The 25,067-nt window shown below is 40.7% G+C and overlaps 1 protein-coding gene across 1 annotated transcript in view; it reads left to right on the top strand.

Annotated features, from left to right (window-relative positions):
- LOC117729331 (ephrin type-B receptor 1-like) overlaps positions 1 to 25,067 on the top strand; it is a 71,218-nt gene that overhangs the window by 30,926 nt on the left and 15,225 nt on the right. The window contains exons 6-11 of the mRNA XM_034530308.1: positions 6,492 to 6,647; positions 11,349 to 11,611; positions 13,926 to 14,001; positions 15,282 to 15,406; positions 23,940 to 24,105; positions 24,443 to 24,548. Coding sequence (XP_034386199.1) covers positions 6,492 to 6,647; positions 11,349 to 11,611; positions 13,926 to 14,001; positions 15,282 to 15,406; positions 23,940 to 24,105; positions 24,443 to 24,548 — 892 coding nt within the window. The remainder of the gene's footprint in view (positions 1 to 6,491; positions 6,648 to 11,348; positions 11,612 to 13,925; positions 14,002 to 15,281; positions 15,407 to 23,939; positions 24,106 to 24,442; positions 24,549 to 25,067) is intronic.

The following is a 25,067-nucleotide window of genomic DNA, read 5'->3' on the forward strand; positions in this document are numbered from 1 at the left end:
GAACACAGACGGGACTGATGAATAGTATTCTATCTGTCTATATTACATTTTAGCATTGCCTTCGGTGTCGGTGTCTCTTGCACAGAAATACTTTTTCTACATATAATATTTGCGTGCGTACAAGGTAAGCCAGAATAGATTCATGGGAGACAGTGATTAAATCTGACAATATTACAGTGCTGTTGATTGCCACTGCAGGAGGAATTAATTCTCTGTTGATCTCTTAAAAGATATTGCGCTTGTAATTGTTGCCCTTCAACAGCCAAACTAGAAAGGAGATGGGGCGAAATATTTTATTGCAATAATAGGTTTCATATCAGTTGATGCGTTGAATACATTTTATATTAATGACAGTATAAATGCTTTTCAGCTTGAAATGACCACAAAGTGGATTCACAACCTGAAATGACTAAACATTATTAGAGCAGAAAACAGAATATCTAATTAAACACATAAATTAAAAATAAATTCATATTAAAGTTTCTAGATTTCTGACAGAGAATTGTTTCTTTGTTCCACTGTTCATATTGTTTATATTGCCCAGCCCAACTAGACATCCTTACTGGAGGCAGACCAAAGACAGACTTGACAGTTTCCACGTACACCTGCCCCGTGTGTTTTATTTAGTGCTCAAACAGTGATTTGAGATGTCGTGGGACAGAGCCTGTCCCGTCTGTCTCCGCCGAGCTCGCATCTTTTGGGTGTGCTCTTCTGCCAATCAGCTGATAACAACTTGGCAGGAAACTGGACTGACTATTGGAACAGATGGTTGTGTGGTTGTGTGTGTGTGTGTGTCTGTGTGTCTGTCAGGCCACTGTCATGGTGTTTATTTTGCAGCAAACCAGCATATTGTGCAGAACTGGCTCGACAGGACAAGAAGTGTGTTTAAAGTAAACATATTTAAATAGACCCTTACTTCAAATGCACCGAAATACAAATGTCAGCACTACCATTGAGTACACAAACTACCCCTGCTGTGGAGCTCCTAGAGATTTTGAAATCAGCAGAATTTCAACAAAGACACACACTCACACTCACACACACTCACACACGCAAGTCTTAAATAATTGATCAGTGAGTCTGTATGCCAACTTTAGACCGTTGTGCTCCACATGGTTGCTGTGTGACTATGCAGCTGGCTAAAGGCACAGAAGACAACAGAAGGAATAAGCTTTTCCTCTCTCTCTCTGTCCCCTTTTTAACTCTCATTCGCTGGAATTCTATGTGCTTTCCTATTATCTCTCCAATCTTTTGGCATTTGGGTTTTTGTTTTTTGTGTCTCCATCCGTTCTTAGATTTCTTCCGTTTACGTGATGGCTTTTCTGTCTTGTGTCAGTTAGAAGTCAAAGGCATTTTCTTTCATTCTTGTCTGTTCTATCAACATCAAATATGTTTACATGAAACTACAGGAATTAGAATACGTGTATCTACTACCTTCTTTTGTTACGGGGTTCACAGCTTTTTCCATTAAGTGATATTCAGTATAAACATTTTTAATGAAAAACGTATTAGTTAATAACGTTTAATACCCCTAGGTACTCTTCAAAACATTGATGTTAAACAGTGGTACACTATTGTGTATGTGCATGTATAGGCCGTCTCACACTAGGGGCGTTTTTTTCGTGCGATTAATTCACATGTCAATGTTGTTGTTTTTTTACTGTGTTTTTTTCGTCATGAGTACTTTCATACAGTATGTGAAGATATGCAGCAAAAAAGCTTCAGAAATATTTTTCAGAATGTCAATTTTCTGGACTTTGCGTCGAGGATAAAGGCATCAACCAATCGCGTTGTGCAGAGCTGATATATTGCAAACGTATACTATAGTGTGCAACAGCATGAAGCCTCCATAGACTGCACACTTTGTTTCTCCTTTCAACCTCAATGAAGGCAGTGCAGATCCACTCCTTCAAGAGGCAAATTCAATCAGAGCATTTTGCTAAAAGGAACCTCAAAAAAGCTTCGGCTTTACAACGGTTTACCTTAAACAGACTGATCCCGGATCCCGGTAATTGGTTCTCTGTCTGCACAAATCTATTTTAACCTTGAAAAAGTGCTGCACCTGTCCCAAATTCCCGTTGCTGTCGACCTTAATACTTTTGATGCAACATATTTGCAGGCGAGTATTTTTCATTTTTGTGTTGTTTATTTGTTACGACCCTTGGTGTGCAACGGCCTAAATGGTCAATTAAAGTCACACTTTGTTGATCTTACATTAATGAATGGCTTTGTAACATATTGGAGGCAGATAACAACTCAATCTGATTTTTTTATTCCGTAAAAATGGTACATATTGTTCATGTGTAACAATATGCACATATAGGGTTTGTAGTTTAAAATCCTGAGACAACTGGACACAAAGTGAGAGAGAGATAACTATAGGCTACAGAGAGTCCTCTAACAGAGAGCAAGGGAGCAAGACTCGTTGCTATGGTGACACGCCCCATGCATATGAGCAAGGTTGTTGAATAAATGACCTTGACAAGTCAGATCCCTATCTGCCTATTCAAGACACAAGCACGCAGAAAAAGGTACAAGCCATTGATGCTCCTGAAGAGACGACTTCAAAGAAAGGTCTGAACATAAAGAAACTAATAGAAAGGGGGCGTGACGTCGAAGGACACAGAGAAAAAGGAGTAAAAGTGTGTCTGACAAATGGGGAGATTGAGGAAAACATTGGGAGATCTGTAGCTGAAGATAATTTGAATGACGGATCACACTGGGGGCGTTGCAGTTCATGGTCGGCACCTTAACCCCTAAACTGCAGGTGCACCCCACAGATTTTTACAATTGCAATAGGTGATTTCTGAGACAACTTTTGGGCAACGGCAACCAGCTGTAAGCACAACATTGACATATTATCGCCTATGAAAGTTGTTCGGTTGAAGTAATCAGCAATCGGTTGCTTTTTTAGAGCAATATTATTATTCCCTTGAAGTCTTTCGGGTGAACACACGTCTAATATCCACTCTCATTTGGCTTTGTTTTTGGTCTCTCCCAACTCTCGAGGGAAATATCTGACTTTAGCTCGTAAATACTCGTCTACGTTCACCAGCGAGTCTCTCATTGGTCTGTCTGCTGTTTGCTGCCATGGTAGTACGCACAGGGCTTTTAGAGCTTTGGAGCTGAAACGGTTGCCTGCTGCGGTCAAAGATGTAGTATGAGAGTGGGGATGGGTATCGCTAGGATTTTATGGATACTAGTCCTCTTATTGATACTGCTTATTGGTTCAGTTCCTCATCGATACTCTTATCGGTTCTTTTTAATTATTTTGTGACAAAAAAGACAATTGATTAGAAAAGAATCAATAAGCAATGTTTAAATAACTCTCTATTGTACACTATTATTTCAATGCCAACAAAAATTTTTAATACATCAATAAACAGACCAAATAAACAATATTCTCAGCAGCAAAGCGCTAAATAAAGTTAACACACACCGCTGCTCCTCTTATTCATGAGTATGTATGAAACAACACAACATACACTGACAGACAGTATTGTTACCTTAATCCCTTTGAGACACCGTGAGAATGGCAGCTCTGTGACACTAGTCCACCCTCTCGTGTGTGTGTGTGTGTGTGTGTGTGTGTGTGTGTGTGTGTGTGTGTGTGTGTGTGTGTGTGTGTGTGTGTGTGCGCGCGTGTGTGTGTGTGTGGAGAGGAGGATTGCAACGCTGCATTTTTCCACGGAGATCTCACTCAGTAACTTACAGAGTACCGATAGCAGAACCATTAACTTCAGACCTTATCGATACTCCGGGTAATTACTGCAGTCATATCGGTTCCCGTTTAGAACCGAGTTTCGGGGGTCATCCCCAGGTGAGACCGAACCAAAACGTCAAATTTGAGCCCGACAGAGAAACAATGAGCAGAAAGTTCATAGTGACTATACAAGCTTGATAATGTCCTGCAATACGATACAGACTTCAAATCTGAGATGTGAGTAGTTTCTTCAAGCTCTGTGGTTCATGCACAAATTACAATGTATTATGCAGTAACACAAATGGGGGCAGAGCACAGCCTCCTCCATTGTAAGTCATGTTAAAACAAAAGCATAAGCAAGACCAAGAAATAACAAGATGGCATTTCAGGAAAGGGAACACAATAGAGCAGCGCTGCAGAAGTCGTGATATTGAGAGGGAAGAATAAAAACAGCATTTTCTTTTGTTCCCCCGTATTATCATCTGCTCAATTCCTTGGTCTTTCCTCTTTCAGTTTGTCTTTGTTTGTTTCCGTCTTTGTTTTTTCCTGAACAAAATCCTTCTGACCCCGAAACCCTTTAATGTTTGATTAAGTGACACTCTGAGGCTCTTAGCTCGCTGGCACTTTGTCTCATTTACCTCTTCCCCTCCATTCGAGTTATCATTTGGGCTCCAGTTTGTACGGACTCCGTAAAAGCCTGCTTGTGCAATCCTCCTCTGCCCGCCGCCATAAATCTGTGTAACATTTGCATTTTGGTCTTACAGCATCTGAAGAAGCATCTCCGAAATAAAGTGAACATTCATTACAGCTAAGGAAGTGCTAAAGCTTAATCAAACCTGGAAACGAGTAACATAAAAAAAACCTTATTTGGTTTTTCCCTCAGCCTTTTTGGTAGAGCTTTAATTTCAGTCTAATTTCACTCTTGTGTTTCCCTGTTCTGCTTTCTATTTGACTTGTAGTCATAATTCCGAATGCGTTTTTGTCTTCACCAAAAAGGCACTTATGAAATCCCATGTGTTAATTAAAAGCAGGTGTCCTCTGGGATGCAAAGTACTCTCACTTAATGTGATATAATCAGATGTTTGACCAATGTTGCATTTAATTTGTTTAGTGAATCTTTTTTTTTCTGCTTTTGCTTTTAAACTAGATGGAGGGTGTTCATTTCTAATGTGCTGTCAGTCACCAGTTAGCTGTACTCGTGCTGCTGTGGTGTCTGTGTTTCTTTACAAATTGGAGCTATTATCAAAATGCCTCAGATAAGAAACGTATTATGAAGTAATCTAGCCTGAAAAGTGAGCATGAACTCTTCTATCCCTGAATAGATGAACAGTTATTGCTCTTAAGCTGTAAACCTTAATTGATTGATTTCAAGCTTTTTCTTTGAAAGCTGTGCTTTTATTTATTATTTGTAAACTGTTTAGGCTTGGACCTGCTTGAAAAACAGTTATTCTGATCTCAAAAGAAAAAAGGTGAAATAAATATTATATATTGAAATAAATATTACCAAACACTGTTCCAGAAAACCTCTAACATACTGTGATTCATTTGATCAAAGAGATAGTAAAGTCGATACAGATGGATACATTTAACCGACACAGTAGAAGCCACGGTTACGGTCCATGACATTATATTCAGACAAAGGTCTTGCAATAAAAAATTAATGGCAAAAATGTAAAATGCAATGCTACTTTCAGCAGACCAGCTTGGAAGTGGATGATGCATACACGGGTGGCGTCTCAGGAACGCTGTGTTTCTGGTTAAAAACACATGAAGTGGTGTGCATTGGCAGTTATGAGAAGAAAGTACAGTAATAGTGATGAGTGAGACCTTTTTAATGTATTTTTTGCTTTTTTTGTGGAACTGTGTGCACGTTCCCTGAAGAATCCTCCGAACAGACAAAGCAATGCAGAGCACAGACTAGTGCGGACTTGTGTTCAAAAGCTTAGAAGTGCGTGAGGTTATTGTGTAACTGATGGGTATTAAATGCACATGCTCCGGTAGAGATAACTACAAAGGCTCAGATCTTTGTGTAAATGGGCACGGTTCTTCCTCAAATTCAAGGATGCAGAGGCACGCGTAACAAGACCTGCTGGCATCCACATTTAATGAACTGAAAGGGAGGGCCTTCATACAGCCTACTGAACACTGTAGATGAGAGACAGGCTTCCCTTTACTCTAAGAAGTGACACACCGACCCCAGCCTCCATTACTGGGCTTGACTTATTCCAGTTGAGTTCAGTTCAGTCACTATTATCCCAGATGGGAAAACTTGAGTTGCACAAGATACAAAATAAAGATGAAAACAAGAACATGCTACTGCAGTGCTAATGATGACAGTCCATAAAGGTGTGTACAAAAGCATGCCGTACACTCAGAACCAGCCGTTCCTGGATGAATAACCGTTGGCGAAAGGGAAACATCATCTTTGTGAATTCATATGTGTGTTTCATGTCACAAAGAATAATGAAAATATTGTGTATGTATAAACAACTCTGACCCAGTTAAAAATAACCATAGAAATTAAACTAATCTACAGTGAAGATAATCGGTGTGACACTGTGTTTTTTTGTGTATGAAATCCCCCTCTGTGCTGTGTCAACCTTATACTAGCAGTAATAATAACTCCACCACTGCAAGGTTTTCTAAAACAACGTTTGCCAAATGTCTTGCAATCAAAACGAGCAAAAGGTGCACAAACATAGTCTATTTGTCGTGTTTCATCCATGTCTATGTGTATTTGGTTTGTAAAGCTGTATCTCTCTCTCTCTCTCTCTCTCTCTCTCTTCAGCCTGCCCTCAGGGCACCTTTAAGTCGTTCCAGGGGGTAGGATTATGCCAGCAATGTCCTCTCAACAGTCGCTCCACCATCGAGGCCGCCACAATCTGCGGTTGTCGCAACGGCTATTACCGCGGAGACATGGACAAAGCAGAGGACGTGTGCACCAGTGAGTCTGTCTCTGTCTGTCGAACAAACGCACACAAAATACAAAAATACATACTCAATAACCGTTGCTAGTGCATAGCTAGTGTGGTTGTGCCTCAGGGGGACCGAGGCAGGTTCGTGAAGGCAGATTGTTGGACTGGACTTACCAATAGCTGACGTATTAGAGCATATCAGTGGGTGACATCACTGACAATCCAATATCTCATCATTGAATTAAAGGCCAATATCTACTTTGATTTATTATTCCAACCCTAATTTCATGCACCTCATTCAGAGCTGGTGTGCCGCAATGTTCCTGTTCTTGTTTGGGGATTTGGGGAGCAGTAAGTAATAACATTGCCACACTCCTCAGGCTTTCCATTGACGTGAATATGTGTTTAGTGTGTCAAAGAGGCTATATTGCCATGCAAGGCGAGGCACAGAGTTTGAAAAACGCTGCCTCTCCTTTCCACAGAGAGATGGTGTAAGTAGGTTGAGACATGAATCATTTTCGACTAGCTGGTCTCAAACTGTGAAAGTGTGTGTGTGTGTATGTGTGTGTGTGTGTGTGTGTGTGTGTGTGTGGGTGTGTTGGTACATGCCCGGGTTTGTGCACGCCCTGGTGACCTGAATAAAACTTCATATTTTTCGAGGCTATAAAATGCTCTGGTTCATTCATGGGCGGATCATTATGTTTCCGACTAACATTCATGAATGAATTTGCAACATTCTGCCAGAAGAATATATAAAAGGTAACCGGAAAACTGTAAAAACGTGTGCAATAATCTAATTATCACGATTTTATGAGCCCTATTTTTTGCCCTGTTTGTCCACTTTAGAACTAGTTTTGATCTCTGTCTCTGTCTAGGATCAGGCAGCAGCGTGTTTGGTTATTAGCAAGTATGAATACATTATTATTATCAATAGTATTATAACCCTATATTCATATTAACAACAGGCCACCACCCCGGGATCAGGGACCACATTCCTTGGTTTCAACCACATGAAGTCCCAACACTAGTAGCTTGGGATTTTTTTCCTTTGTTGACTAAACAATGTACTGCTACTTCTTCCAGACAGTTTGGATGAAATCGGGAAATCTGGGTTATTACAAATGGTTCTTAATGTGAAATTCAGAGCATATCTTTGATTAAAGGATTGCCGCCACACGGCTCTCAACACGGCTCCGGCTGAGCTGCGGTTTCCGGCGTATAAACGGCCGAACGATGTTCGTAACGAGCCACTAAGGCACACGCACACTAACAGCACCTGCAGCCGGACACAAAGCACAGAGACGCTCGGATGACAACACACAAAGAGTGACGACCAGTAGAAACGGGATGAAAAAGAGATATCTTGTGTTTTATTAGGGTCATTAGTGACTGCTTGTCATCTATGTTTCATTCACTTTTTTTATGGGGGACTGCAAAACTACATTACATGTCATTTAGCTGACGCTTTTGTCCAAAGCGACTTACAATAAGTGCATTAAACCATGAGTCCAAACTCAGAACAACAAGAATCAAGCAAGTACAATTTCTTCAATAACGTTAAACTACAGAGTACTATCCGTACGTGCCATTTAAGTGCTACTAAAGTGCTAAACAACAAAGTGCTATCGGTAAGGGACATTTAAGTGCTACTAGAGTGCTACTACGGCTCTAACTTCCCTATTCAAGGTAAACTAATCTTTAACTGTTTTCCCTTTCCTGTTGTTTTGTGCTAAATTCCTGGATTCACTTAAAGACACACATCTGTGTTTGGTCACCAGATGTTCTTGTGTAAGTGGAGCCGATTGTGCACCTGAAGCCGATGCAGTTTGCAAGAACAGATTTTTGAGGAACTCTTACTCTAGTTTGATTGATGGCTTCCTCTCCAGTCTATATGAATTAAACCAAGAGCTCAAATGCATCAGAGGTTAAGTGTGAAAATAGGCTGAGAGTCATACAGTAATCAATGTTGTTAGAAAAATAGTGACATAATGATCCATGATAAAAATCCATATGACAATGCATTATGTGATTTTTTTTTACCAATATAAAGTATGTATTCCAGTTTAGAGGGATTAAAGTTATTATTATTATTATTATTATTATTATTATTATTATTATTATTATTATTATTATTATTATATTGTTGGGGTTACATGCTGCAATATTTGCAATTGTTTTTGTTCTTTTACAGTTATTGCAATCAAACCATCTCAATAATGATGCTGTATTGCAGTATATTACAGAGGTAACATAAAAAGGATTTTACCTCAGTGGTTATGGAACAATTTCTGGGGTTATTCTATTCTGACAACAGAGAAATTGCATGAAAAGCCTCACCTCAACCGAGCAGCAGCACATTCTCTAGTTGATGCTGACAGATGAAAACAAATCTACTTTCCCAGTGTCGAGTGTCAAGTTACTCAGCCTACACAGCTTTGTGAATTAACTTAGTACATTCAGTTCAAGGGCAAAACAAAATTGAGTCACAAGTTTGTTTTCAAACATAAGCTCTGGAGAGGAAGAGGGAAAACTCTAAAAATATATCGGAAAAAACTACCACATAGGAAGGATCTTCAATTTATTTTTATTTGGTATAAAATCAGATCGGTGGGATGGAAGAGTGAGCGTGCAGTGTGCGGATAGCAGCCTGACGGAAAATCATTCCCTCAACTTGCCTCATTGACTGCATATGTATGGAGGAGGTGTGTGTGGGTGTGGGTGTGTGTGTTTACTGTGTCTGTGTGTTTTTTGTGAAGTGCATTCTTGGGTCAGATTAGGTCCGATTGATACTGAGAAAGACACGTTTAATACCGGGAGGCGGTTGTGTGTAGACAACATTTCAGCCGACCCTCTGAAGTGGAGCGCTTTCTATTGTTGCAGGAGTTCAAATGGCCAATTTAAAATGATCAATACCCCTTTTCTTACTTGTGTTGCTTTTTTAATGTTTCCTGTATTTGCTGTGAACTCTGTGGATTTCTGGCACTGTAAAATATTTGTATTTATTTATGCTATTCACATAAAAAATAAGATCTGTGTTGATTATTGTGAGTAGAACTATAATGCACAGTTTCTATCTCTGTTTATAAAATGGTACGACTTAGATATTCAACCCGTCACTGAACGTTAGCACTTTGATTCTGCAGTGTAGGTGTAATACACACATATTCATATTTCACAGAGCTATATCAGACGTTTCTTATGTCTCTGTGATGTAACATATGCCAAGGTTGAATGCCCATTTCATTTCTTGTAGATATGTCGGTGTGTGTCTTGGGTCTGCTGTGTGATGTGTGTGAACAGTCGAGGAACCCGCTAGGTTTAACCTTGTGAAAACTCTGGGTGTGCGTTTAAGACTCACTATAACACCCTAAAAGCCAGAGTTTCTCCTCCGATCAAAGAGGAGAGCTGCCAGAAAAGAGAGAGAACCACCGAGACACTGACTGACTGACTGAGTGAAGAGTGACAGGGCTGGTGGTGAGCTGTTAGGTCACCTTCTGACTATTAGAGACAGCGTTGGCTGAATCTTTACACTTACTGACCGTCAGTAAAGTAAAAGTAAAGTAATCGCCCTCAGATACACAGTGTCTTACCTCCACAGCGCTAAAGGAGTCTGACTCCAGACATTATCATTCTGGTATCGGGGGAGGGGGGACCTGGCTTGCTTATGATTGTTTTAAATATGATTGTCTTCGGCCCACAATGCAGCAACGGTACCCTTGCAAATTAAATGCAGACTGAAATAGGGGACCAATGGCGGGGTTATAACTACATTTTAAATCTGGTGAGTTTTTTTGAGTCTCTTTTCTAGAACTTTTTCTTTGGCCAATGAGTTGGTACCACTGTCCGCACTTTAATGCAGAATATAATAGTGGCAAATGGTGAATTAAGGGTCCCATAAATACATAAGATTTAAGGGGCCAATGTATGGAGAAAGGTAAATACCACGATAGCTTTGACCACATCTGCCTAGTATTTACAAACGGAGTTTTTTGAAAAATATAGAGAAAATGGGATCACTTTAATGAAATGCAGCCTTTAAAACCAGGAAAAGACAACACTCATGCCATATTGTTATAATGTATCCAAAGTCTTTGGACATTATATCACAATATAAATATAATATTGATATATTGCCCAACTCCTTTCTGTTGCAGCCCCCAGGTGTGTAAGAAGTATTTAGCTTCTTCAGATTAATATTGTGTTATGTGTTTTGTGAATAATTGAGGGTGCAGTCTGTGATTATTTTCCGTTTGAAACTTATTATTCACTTATATTGATTTTTGTCCTTTATTTTCTGTTGACTGACTAATTGATGTTGTCAAATATGTATCTAAAAAGTGTAGATAAAGAGATAAAGATAAAAAATAAAGATATGGTACCCTCCCATCACACATTTACTTTAATGTCAATCTGAGACTTCTTGGCCTGCCAGTCACTGTAATATCAGAGTGTATCAAACTGAAATGTTTCCAAACTGCTTATTGCAGTGATGTGCTGCTTATACAACAGCTTGCTTAGCTATAAAAAACAGACATCCTGTGATGGTAAAACAATAGTATCCAACCATTAGTAGGCACATGCTTAATAAAAAAAACAAATGATTTTCTCAAGTGCTCACCATAATGAGGTTCGATTGCATCCAGGTGTGGCGCAGTGATTCACTTCAAGTTGACAGACTCTGACACAGAAACATGTTGTCAACCCTGCAACGTCCAATCATCTTTCCCCAGGCGTCCCCTCAGCTCCTCGCAATGTGGTCTCCGTCGTCAACCAGACATCGGTGCAGCTGGAGTGGAACCCGCCGCGGGACATCGGGCACCGTGACGACCTGTCGTACAACGTGGTGTGCCGCCGGTGCCACAGCAGCGAGCGGCGGGCGTGCCAGCCGTGTGACGACAGCGTGGCATTCGTTTCAGGCAAGCAAAGGTTAAAGGAAACGAGGGTGAAGATCAGCAAATTGCGAGCCCACACGTCGTACACCTTCGAAATACAGGTTTGTCCACTGAGTTCCTTCCTGCGGCTTCATTTATTCAACGTGCATGCTGTTCAGTGTTGTTGAAGGAATACTCAAATGGAAATCTTTATTTTGACGATCACACGCTTACTGCCTCGAGGCTTGAAGTGTGTGTTGAAAGTCGACGTGTCCTTTCTGTAGTTGGGTTTGGCTCAACTCTTGTGTTGATATGCAAAGAGCTGTCAGATATTCACTGGTGCTCAAGGATACTGAGACTACATAGCTGCTTGCTGACATGGAATGGAGACTTTTATGCACAGTTTCCAGTTATATTATGGTCTATCAAACGTCAAGGCCACTCTGATGCAATATGAAGCCAGTAGGATGGTGGACCTTCAATCTTCTGCTATCGGCCGCCTTTACCATCAAGGCTGGGTGTCCAAGTCAAGGTCACATTCGTTGTAATTGTTAAGGAAAGGAAGTGTGTTTCTTTACTTCCACCATTCAGCCCTGGATTGTGAATCATAATTTTGTCAAGGAATACACAAGTTGATCCATTCTGAATGCAGTCTGTTCTGGAACGGGCGGATCAATAATGATGTATGAACGACTTTAACAATGACCCGATTGTGAAAGTATTGATTGTTATTCAATGTGCATCCTGAAAGCAGTCACTATTTAAGGCTGAATGTCCATGGAGATATCCATCCAAAATGTAATTATTATTATTATTATTAAGTCAAAACAACTAACTGCTTTTAACTAAATAAATGGTGGCATCAAAATTAGACTTTAATCTGCCAAATTAGATTTTGATAGAATTATCTGCGTATCTCGGAAATAGTCACTAGTGAAATGTAGAAAGAATGTTATATATTGGCAATAGTGATATTTGTTTAATCCTCAAAATCTCAAGGAAAGGAAAAAATAAAATAAAATGAGAAATGAGAAAGAAACAAACAAAACAACATCGAATTGGAGCTTGAAGGAAGCCATTAAGCTAGCGTCACTAATTATCACGTCTTTATTTAATGATCTGCTGTGACTGAAGACATTGCTTTGGCCGTCAAAATGATTAACTAAGTTCATGACAAACAATATGAGGCAGCTAATTAGGTGGTCTCGGAACCTGTTAATTGTGTCTTTGTGTTGGCAAGACGAGACAGACGGGGAGACTTCACAGTTTCATAAAGACATTGGCAGCGCTTCTACACTGAAATGTAAACCATCTCATTGTTGCTGTTAAATTTATGTTAAATCCCTCCTCTGAACAGCGATCATCCAATCACAGATTAGCATTGTCAGAGTCTGTCTTGTTCTTTAACAATCCGGCAACCTTAACCACTGAACAAACTCATTCTAAAAGCATTTCTCTTATTTAAATTGAAAAAATTAAATGAAACAAATGTTTAATAAATAAAACATAGATAAGTATAGGAAATAACAGTTTGATATTACATTTCCTTATCATACCTATATTTGTAGAACGAACTACCTCGACAGCGAAATATAAGAACATTGCTGTTTCTTTATTTCTGTCTTCAACTGGTGAAATGTCTCATTTCGTCTGAGACGTGCAGCTTTAGCCTTATTCTTTCAGTACAATATCATGAATATGTTCTCTGAGTGCATATTTAAGATCCATTTATGGTGCCATTCCATTGTTCAGACGGCCCATCATTCTGAAACCTCAATATTCCCAAAAATGTCCAACTGTCCCGAAATCCAATATGTCTGACAGCCTGTTATAACAAAAACAAACACTTATACTTCTCAATGCCCAATGGCTCCCAAAAAGTCACACTCTTCATGCAACCAACAGAACACATGGCTAAGTATTATGCAGATTGGACATGGAGACATGACCCGCCCTACTCTGCCTCTGATTGGCTTACCCCAATGTTTTACCCTTTCCAATCTCACTCCTCATGCCTAAATCCAGCCAACCTAACCAACTAAGTACTAGCCAGTCAGAGGCCGTGCAGGGCAGGGCATCGTTCCGACTATTGGGGTCTTGGCATGATGGGCCCTCGGAACAGTGGACAGTCCACCTTTTTACACTGGTCTCCTTTTTAAAACGAGTCCTTCAGTCAGTCAATGAGGTTTTTAACCAACTGAATTGTTCAGTTATGCAGTTAGAAATGAGAAGCATGCCTTTGTGTACCTCGGTCTGAAATCAAGTGCCTTTGATTGATTTGCCATATCAAGAGTTCCGAGTGTCTGCCACCATTAACAATGTAAAGTGCACATGTGCTGTGTGAGAAAAGAACGATTGACAGGCCGAGCAACAGCAACTATGGTGGTTAATGTCTGTAGGCTGGGTTAGCTGACCATTACACTTTTCACTCCACAGGCAGTCAACGGAGTCTCCAACAAGAGCCCTTATCCCGCCCAGCAACTGTCAATCAACATTACAACCAATCAGGCCGGTGAGTGGGGAGGGCAAGTGTGCTGTGTGCATGTGCATGCAAGCATCTGTGTATGTGTGTGTAAGCATACCCTGGTGCACAATGGATTATGCGAGGGAGGGATGGCAAGGGGGATAAAGGAAATTGAGCTACAGCTTTTTAATTCATAAAACATGTTATAAGCGTGTCATCGCTCTCCCTCTGTCTCTCTATCTCTCACCCCTCCCTTCTCTGTCTTTCCTGCACACCAACAGCTTTCATCCGGTTTTCCTCTTTCCCCTCTGCCTCTCTCTCTCTTCATCCCCTCTCCCTGCCCTCCTCCCTCTGTCCCCCTTCTCTCCATCTCTGACAGTGTAATTCTTAGAGACCATAAAGTGAGCGGAGTTACCGCTCCATCAATACTTTATAGAGACAGACACAAGTGATATTTTCACCGCTACCCAAATTTAGACTTAAAAGCTGCTTTGCTCTGATGGAAAACACATCATTTACCTCATCTACAGCAACCCTGGCTCATTCCTGATCGAAAAACATGATCCATTGTCACCCGGCTGCTTTCTGAGCGCACCGGTGGATGCAAAACTCTCTTACCCCTGAAATCTTTTAGTACTCAACAAAAACAGATTTATTTTCAGGTTGACTGCATTGGAGGTGGAGGCAGGGTAAATTATGGAATCGCTTTTGGTGTATGTGATGGGACCTCACTCGACATAGTGAACCCTGTAAAATGTAAATTGTGACAATATTAAAAATGACGGTGAGGTTTACAGATGACAGTTCGCTCACACAGTCAAATTATGACTCCAGACGACGTTGGCGCATGAGGTATTGCAGCATTTACTGAGGATTACGAGAGCCCCATGGTGTCCTCATAACTCAGCTGGTGTAGGATGGATACATTCTCAACATAACTTTGATCAATTTATTACATATTACTGGATACCGTAGTATCAATCTCTGTGTCTTGATTCCATGAAGTACAAATGTGATGAAAACCATCTCATAAAAGGATCTGGGAGGCAAAACCATGAACTACATTACAGCCAAGAGCTACTGCTTCCTAAAATTATGGGTAAAAATGTGTTGCAGACATAACTCTTGCTTTCCAATCAGTGACAAGTGCAGTCATTTGTTTTCATGAGCCTGGTTGAGGACACACTTTTCTCCTTTGGGTGTAAATAATCCTTGGCAATATGTCATCACATTACACACAATATTTCCATATTTATGGAATTTAAGCATGCTCACGAATTTTGTAACTAGATAATTGATTGTGTGTACTTGCATGTGTTTTTTAACAGCTCCCTCAGTAGTTCCCATAATGCACCAAGTGAGCTCAACCAGCCGCAGTTTCTCGTTGTCATGGCCACCGCCCGAACAGCCCAACGGAATTATCCTTGACTACGAGATACGATACTTTGACAAGGTAGAGTGGGATGATAAATGTCTGTGAGTGTTTCTGTGTCCGTCTGCTTTTTGGTGTTATGGTCACAGACAGTAATCCATTAGTCAATAAAACAGGCGAATCAATATCAACTGCATCTCAGTCATCTGTTATCAGGACTCACTGAGCAGCAGCGACCGGCTCACTGCTTCAAATACTGTCCAATACGTCAGTTTAACTTTCATAGAAGTGAGCCTCCTGCATACGGTCAGCAGGTATATGGACGAGAAGAAAAATGGCTGAATTAACCAATTAATTAAATTATGAATCAGACAACAAGAAAACAATAGGTCAGTTGGTAAATAAAACACCTTGAGAAAACATACACATGGCCATCAGGGAATTAGAACAAATTACCTAGAAAAGTGATACCAATCTCATATACTTTTGTTGAATATTAACAACAGCCAGGAGACATTAGCTCAGCAGAGCATGAAGACTGGATCAAAGGGGGAATACCTAGCATTGCTCAGCAGTAATCTAAATAGGCTAGAAGTCGACTCATAACCAGTCAGTGGAACCACAACTCGTTGTTGTTATACAGGTCGTGAGCTTTAGAGCTGCTGGTAGCAGATTGTATTCTTCACCTTCAGACAGATCAAGGCTAAATGTTTCCCGTCCTTATGCCGCCCTCAGCTTATTGTCTCTCGGCTCTCCCTTCATGATGCGTACTCCTCCATGGACATGAGAGCGGTAATGATCTTACGGCAAAGGAAGCAAATATGCATATTTCCCTTTCCTTTACGGAATAAAAACAAAAATGTTCTCCTGAAAACTTTGTCGGACATAAACGGAAAACTACAACAACATCCAAATAACAACCGCAGACTGCCCAAAAGTTGAAGAACCAGAAAGACAATGACGTTAGGTCGATGAGAACAAAGGACGACTAGGCAAAATTAATTAAATTAATTACATTAATTGTTTCATCTATCAAATTACCCAAACTTTGAGTAAATGCGTATAATACAACCTAATGTAAGCAAAACAGTGAGCAGGAGTTTTTGTAACCTAAGTTGCTGCCTTCATATTGTGAGATATTTTTTCAGCTTTTGAGCAAAACCTAAAATGATAAATGAAATACGCCAATTGCCACTGTTATTCCCATCACATATGCATATGTGCATATTTTTGTCTTTCAACGTGTCCATTGACCACAATGTATCTGTGTAGTTATTGTAACATTTATATAGTTATTATTCATCACTTAGCATGAGTAATAATGATTGAGTAACAATCCATATAATTATTATTATTTATTTGTACTATTCGTTGAGAGGCTGGAATGTGGTGAAAGCTGCTCCTCATAGACCTGACACGATCATTAATGTAGCTAAAGGCAGGAATGTGTCAACATATTTCATAGATTTATAATTCCAGTTCTTCATGTATTTTCAGTCAATGTCTATTGAAGAGTTGTGTTCATGTATCATCTTTTATGCAATATAATTTCCTGATGAGTCTGGACTGATCGATGCGTATTTCATGGAGCCTGTAGTCATACAGACAGGGTCTTACAGTGATGGAGAGCCTCCCTTTAATCCACCACACGTCAACTGTTGATCGTAGTCGTGCAGCAATCTATTCATTAATAAGTGGCTACAGCGGGATTCTGTACACTGTGAGACTACATCACTCCAACTAAATTGTGAAAGTAAAATGTATTGATTTATTTAATCTATAAAACTGTGTATATTTCTCTCATGAACAACGGATGCAGTTTGAGGTGCCACAGTTTCATAAGCTGGAACACACAATATGGAATAGAGTTAGGATCTGTGGGCTCTGGAAGATCCAATTAACACAGTTTTATTGGTCAAGTAACTCATTTTGTGTGACTTGTGAAGGCCGCACTTTAATCACTGGACGAAAAAGAACCTCAGACGATTATGGGCAATGATATAGACGAACATAAATTAGACCAAAGACATTTACTTATGATCCATCCAAGTTGTATTATTGAATATGTTAATAACTGTAGGAGATGAAACTATAGGTTTTATATAAATATAAGTCTTGTTCATTTTCTCAATGTAAAATGGACCGGCTTGGATTCACTATAGGCTTATAGGTGAGATTTCTGAGAGTCATCTCTTCAGCTCACTTGACTTTGGTTTTTCATCATGTGGCAGAAGAATCACAGACTACCTATTGGTTTATAGTTGCCTTTTATTTATAAAGCCTAGAGTTTTTCCTCCCAAACCAATTCACCACCATAGAGTCACAATATCTCTGCAGGAAAACCATCCATTTTGTCCGGGCTTTGATCTTGAAGATCTGTTTGTCTCAAGCTGCTGAGGTGGAAGCGAAACAATATATATACAAAATGATTAGTTGTATTCTCTTAGCAATTGACAATGCTCAGCAGATTTCCTATTTATTTATGTATTTAAACTTTATTTAATCTCATTGAGATTAACATTCTTTTTTTCTGAGTAAGAACTGAGCACAAGAAGCAATAACAAAAAACATAAATCAGCAGAACAGAAGGAATACAACTACACTACACAATAAACAGAAAAAATAATTACAAGAATCATAAAACAAAAATCAAATAATGAAGCTTTAAAAATAAGAGTCTAGATTTAGGGCAGTCTTTAGTCTATTCTATTAAAAAGGTGTTCTGCCAACATCAGTGCATTCACGAGGGATAGCCAAGGCTAGGTAGAGACTGGATCTCGTACTGTAGTTACGAGATTTAAATGAGTGAAGAGAAGTGAGGTAGTTTATAAAGCTCGAACACGCAAGCTTTATAAATTAACAACATGAGATGGCTATTTAATCTTGACTGTCTTGACTGACAGGAGGTCCATCCGAGCGTATGATAGAGGGAACAATGATGAGTCTGAAAATGATGACACACAGGGTTTAACAGCTGAAGTGGTGATTGGACAGAATATCTCCATCATCAAAGACAGACATGAAGGTTGACTGCACAATAATTTTCCGGTTGGAAGAAGACCGGCATCCTTTAATTCTAAACTAGAAGCGTAGTTAGATTTTTTTTTTTAAATATTGAGTCAAGTGTTGAATATTAATTTTGAATGACTGCTAGCAAGGCAAGTCTTAGACTTACTGAGTAGTGCCATTATGTCGTTTTACCAAACTCTTAAGAAGTTCTCCTTCCCCCGTTGGACCACTGTGCAACAGGCACTTCCACTACTTCTCCATCCATCCACTTCTCTCTGCTTCTCCGGGGCCGGTGGAAGTAGTCCAGACCTCCTCCTCCCCAGATAGTCTTCCAGCACCTCCTGCAGGATCCCGAGGCATTCCCAAGTCAGATGAGCTATACAATACCTTCCACGTGTTCTGTGTCTTCCCTGAGGTTCTTGACATGCCCAGAAAACCTTTGAAAGGGAGGCGCCCAGGAGGCTTCCTTAACCACCTGAACGGGCTCCTTTTTAATTTGAAGGAACCGCGGCTCTACTCTGATCTCCCTCCAGATATCTGAGCGCCTTACCCCATCTCTAAACAGTGAATGCGAGATTGAGTCACTCGACTGCTTTTTGCTGTGTATATCAACACCTTGAGAGCACGCAAAGATCTTTCTATCTCCCGAACTGAATCGCTTGAAGACTAAAACACCAATGTATTCGCTAGTGGATGCTGCTGAAATCCAAACCCCTACCACTCTGCCCTGTAAGAGCTGTCCTGTCGTGGACAAGGTCCTAGCACGCATGAACTAGGAGACTGAGACAAAAAGCACTTCACTTCACTTCACTTCATAAAGAATGCCAAACCCGGGGCACCAATGAGGGCCTCTGATTCAGGGATGAATCGTGGGGACCTGATTGCTTTGCCATTAAAGACTGCTGCTCCGGGACAGGGAAAGAACTCCAAAGAAAGGACATATCGTGACTTCTTTATAATTCAGTCAGTGGAAAGCAATGTATTTGGAGACTGAAAGTTAAATGAAAAGCATATCTCTATCACCCAAAGCTAAACATAAGAATGTTTCATCTTTTCGGCTGTAGCTCATGGGTAGAGTGGTCGTCCCGTACCCACAAGGTACCCGGCTCGATCCCCGCTCTCCTTGAGCAAGACACTGAACCCCCAGTTGCTCCCCGGGCACGTCACTGCAGCCCACTGCTCCTTAATAACTAAGGATGGGTCAAATGCAGAGAAGAATTTCCCCACGGGGATCAATAAAAGTGTACATTTCTTTCTTTCTTTTCTGAAGCTGAGCCAACAAGCTGCAAACACAGATAGACTTTCACTGCAGACTAAAAACAAAGAGCAAAGCACCTACAAGGGATTGTGTGAGATACACCAACAGAACTACATGCCTCCTCATCCACAGCCCACGTTTGATTTCCTGCCATCTAGCTTTCCTTTTTACAAAACAGAAAAAAGAATTCCACTGCTTGTCCCTGTGCTCATTTCTTTCTTTTTAATACATACTTTCAGTGCTTCCATAACCCACTAAAAATACTTAGATACAATCATAACCACAAACTGTAAATGCTCAGGACTGTTGTCAACTCTCTTTCTTATCTATCTATTCACTTTGATGGTAACACTCAGGCCGAGAGTCCATTGGTTCCAGAGATTCCAATTTTACAGCACAGCGTAGTGCAGTGCATGGCTATAATTTCACTGTGCGGCACAAGGGAGAGCGAGAGCTTGTGTCGTTTTCTGTTATCGTGGTTGCTCTTCTTGGTTCAGTGTGTGCTACGTACAGCTATTCATATCCTATAACTAAATGCGGCACAACCGCTATCATTATATAAGCTCTTTAACTATTACCACAAAGTTTTCCCTTTTATGTATCAACAATTTTATCAGTATAGTTTTACCCTATTACCTTATTACCATGCTCCTTCCTCTCTCCCTCTCACAACTAGCCACGTCACTAATTTTCTTTCATGAAGTGCGTTTTAAAAAGTTATTTCCGAGCTCATTGACTGTTATTGCAGTTACTGAAATGTCATTCTCAGAATGTGGTTCATGTGTGTTCAGAGCAGAAACATTGCAGATTGAACTTTGCAGAACTATCTGTAGCTCTAATAATAGTAGGTGTCCTTGCTGTCCTCACCAAATAAACCGCAGCGGTGTTGTTTGTTGAAGTTCCTAAACATTTATGATGTTTAAATTATCTTGTAAACAGTGACAGTCCTCTCCTAGTAGCAGAGACCACTCCCACCAACAGCCAGGACTGGTCTCTGTCTCTTACCTCAACTATAGAGGTGGCATCTCAGGAAATACTCTCATGACTATAATGAAACATTAATTTTAGAAGGCACTGAACAATATCTGTGTTATTGTCACACAAGGGCTGGAATGTTCATGTGCAGTAAAAGCCACAAAAGGAAATTGTACTTAAACAAATCACATATCAGAACATTAGACAAACCAAAAAGCACAGTATGGTTGGCCTTTGCAACATTTGGACTGCACCTGATGACATTATCTCAGTAAAGGAAAATGGCAAAGTTTGGACAAGAGGACTGCACTGAGTCGCCACTCATGACACTGCCGCGCTATTTAAAGTGCAGCTGCTGGATAAAAACTGCACTCAAACATGAATATTATGTCCATGCTGAACAGGCTGTCTGAATCTATAGGACGTAACCACCGAGAAAGCTCACGCCGTTCACGATGATTCAAAATAAATAAAAGACGTTGCCGGTAACGTAACGGGTGTAATGTGTAAAACATGCAACAATGCAAGTGCATGCCCAGAGGTGGGGGTGCTGCACCAAGTGTCGGTGGTGCTACTTTGCACAGTTTGTATAAAAGTTCCAGGGATTGACACAGAATAGCAGAGAGAGAAAGAGAAAGTTGACACTGCCTTGTGGAGAGCAATTAGAGAGAGTTAGAGTAAGAGTTTAGGACGGAGTGAGAGGAGCTGCACTGGAGAGATGGACTGTAGCTGCAGTCTGACAGTCACAGATAAAACACTTACATTGTCAGAATCAGGGCAGCGACTTTACTGTAAGCCGGACTTATTTGCCGCTGCCTTTGCTTTAACATTATTTAACATGGGAGCCAATAAAGACCCAGAATCAAAAGCTGGCAGTTAAGTTCTTTCATTGTTTCCTTTTTTTTGCATTTGTCTTCCTTGATACACATCTTTAAAAAGGGAGTAAGAATGCATTTTACACTGACAAGGTAACCACATAAAGTGACTAATTTTAGCTCATGGCTTCAAGTGAAGAATTCCTCGGGGAGGAGTTTGATAAGCCGGGCGAAAGAGAGAGTTTTACCAGACAGCTGTACTGTATCTCCTTTTCTGATACGTTTCTCCACCTGCTTTCGCTCCATCTCCTCCCTCCCTTCCTCACCTCCTCCCCCTCCTCCCCTCATAGCCACTCTATAGATAATGAGGTTTTAATGTTGTAAATTTGATATGGCACAGTGAGGCTGGAATTTTCCCCACTACTTATCTCTGGCTTCCAGACCTTCCCAGATGGGTTGCCCTCTAACCTTTTCACTGTGGCAGGCATCCATCCCCCTACACACACACACACACACACACACACACACACACGCACACACACACACACCCACACACACACACACCTCCAAATCCAAACCCTACCCCAACACGATACCTCAATTTATTTCTGTGGCCACTTCCAAATATAACTATATTATTATCTCCCAGGTTTAAAAATTGCAAACTGTGTAGTTAATTATGACAGTAGGAATCTGGCTGGTCTCAGTACAGTATATCAGTAGTGGAGTAAAATAAATCCCAGTAAAATGATGTTAAATACAGTATATTAAGATACTGTATATTAATAGTAAGAAAAAAAGAAAGCCACAAGCAACAACAACAAATCAAGTAGAACAACAAATTGTCTCAGACAATCAAGGGGGATTGTTATTAAAAATCATAATGATAACAGTAATGTCCTCTTTTGAAAACCCTCCCTCTTCCTCTCTCTTATCACCCCCAACCCTCATTTTCTTCAGGCTCTTTTCCCTCCTGAACTCTCCGCCTCATCATCTCTCTTCCTCTCCTCTTTGCTCTCTCTCTTCCTCCCCCCCCCTCCCCCCCCAACCTCCTTCATCCTCACGGCATGATTCCCTCCTCAATCCTTTCATGCCATCACCACACCATATCTGTCGTTCCTTCTGGACAGCTTCGATCTTGCTGCAATAAAAACCTTTTTTATTTGAAAAAAATGGGTGAGAGTAAGGATAGAAGGAGGGCATAGAATGATAGAGATAAAAGGTTGTAGCTTTGGGTTTAAAAGATAGGCCCGATAGGTCTGATGCCAAATTTACCTCAGGAGGAGGAGGAGTCTGTGAGCAATGACTCACTTTGTTATACCTGAAGGAGATAGAGAAAAGAATCGGTAAAAGAGGACGTGATTTAAGAGGATTTCTTCCCCAAATATGAAGAAAGTAGTAAAAAATTACTTTGATGATTTATTTTGGTCTCGCATTGCAAAAAGTTTTGGTGCCAAGGCTTTTAATCTGTCACTTTTTTCCTTCTCTCCGTCTCTACTCCAGTAAAATGGGAGTGAATAAAATCCAGTTTGTGCAGCACAAAACATTGAAAAATGACATTTTGTGAGATTTAATGGCAGCATGACCTTCCAGAATCAATTACCTTGAATCTCTGAACTTACTTTTACCAGTTTTTATAGTGACAACTTATTCAGTAGACTGTAGTTCACATGAAACCTTTCCACACCGAGGCTCAATTACCCGGGAGTAAGATATTTCTGCATTGACAACTTTCTGTTATGTCATTTTAAAACATGGCATGGAACCACTTTGAGAGTCAGTTACCAGCAACTGTGAGCTGAAAGCCCAGTCTCCTGGTTTCTCACCTTGCTGCTCCGATATAGAAGTTTACTCTCGCCTATGTCCGTACACCATGAGATGACTGATGGGTGTGGTATCAGACTGGATGTGAAGAGAGGTGCAACAGTGTTGAAACTTTAAGGCAGCGAGGACAGTAAAAATTAAACATATTCATCACTCAACGCTCAAAATACAGAAAAATATGATTTGGAAAATAAAACATGACCCGGTGACTCTAGATAATCTACACAGTTCTCTGTGAACTGCTTTCTTAGTGACTTTCCTATAGTTGAATATAATGGGGTCTTATTCTTTGATTATTATGAAGTAACTGGGACAACATAACAGGACTACGAACAACATTCCAGTCTCCTCCATTGTCTCGGTGTTAAGGCAAATATCTCCATATTGACACATACGAACTTATATATTTCTATGAATAGACAATAGACAACCAGGGGTAAGTATGAAAAGTGTGTGTCTGAGTTTTGGTGAACTGAACCTTTAAGAATTGAGACAAATGGGTAATTTAGGATATTTGTTACTGTTGGAAATCGACAATGACAAAGACATGTGATGGAGACTGGTGTGGTTTGACAAGATGAATGAAATAACTTTGGACCAATTAATCTTGTTTTAGCTGAAGGCCAAAACTGAGCAGTACATTTAGTTCCTCTTCAGTCAGTGACCGATGAAGTTATGGTCCGTCTTGACTTGCTGTGAAACATATTCATCCCTCTCTCAATCTCTTCTTCAGTCCCTGTCGTCGGTGCAGAACAGTTCAGTGGTCCAGAGCAACACACCCAATGTTGTTCTGGAGGGCCTGAGGCCGGGGACCGGCTACGTGGTCCAGGTGAGGGCCCGCACTGTGGCCGGCTACGGCGCCTCCAGCAAGGAAATGCTCTTCCAAACGCTCACCGACGGTAAGTGTGTGTGTGTGTGTGTGTTGGTGGGGTTTTTATGGTGGAGAGGAAAGAGAGTGCAGGACTGAGAGGAGGAATGTGCGAGGTGGAGCAAGAGTGAAAAGTAGGTGGTGAAGTAATTAATTTCTGCCCTACTTTGTGTGGGTATGAATGTCTGTGTTGCAGTCATGAGCCGTGTGAATGCTAATCAGTGTGTGTGTGTGTGTGTATTTTCCATTCCAGAAATGCTCAGCTGTGTTTAAGCAAGAGAGTCTCAAACATATAAAGACAATACTTCTCTGTTCAATGCGTGTGGCTGATTGTGTGTTTGTGTTTATGTTTATGTATGTTTCTGCAGATGAGTATAAGTCAGAGCTGGGACAGCAGCTCTCCCTGATTGCCGGCTCTTTAGTGGGTGGAGTGTGTATCGTCTCATTGGTAGCTTTTGCCATCATCTGTACTAGGTAACGCGCACACACACACACGCACACACACACACACACGCACACGCACACACGAAATAAGGGGTGAAAATGTGGCTATTTGTAGTGCAGACGCTCTGTATCCCAACAACGTATTGGTCCTTTTCACAGCAGACGTTTTGATTGTCATGTAGGAAAAGCACAGGTGTTACTGATAACATTATCAGTGGCTCCCCTCTATTCAAGTGTCACAGTACGTCCTGACAGTGTGACGGCGAGCCAGCATGCACAATACCACAACCCGGGAACTAAAGCAGGGAAATTGGAATTCACCCATCATTCATTCACACACATTGTGACAAGGATTCTTAATTCAGATTTCATTCACTGGCATTTCCCAGTCTTTTTTTTCCAACCACACCTCACATCCTGGAAGCTCAGTCACGTGATAACAGGTGTAGAATCCCCACCGCGCTCGTGTACGACCATCTGCTATCACGTAAAGCTCCATGACACCTGGGTAACACTGAGATGTGGATGACAGGTATTACATGTACCTTG

This window comes from Cyclopterus lumpus, chromosome 4 (assembly GCF_009769545.1).
Source record: "Cyclopterus lumpus isolate fCycLum1 chromosome 4, fCycLum1.pri, whole genome shotgun sequence".
Classification (NCBI taxonomy): Eukaryota; Metazoa; Chordata; class Actinopteri; order Perciformes; family Cyclopteridae; genus Cyclopterus; species Cyclopterus lumpus.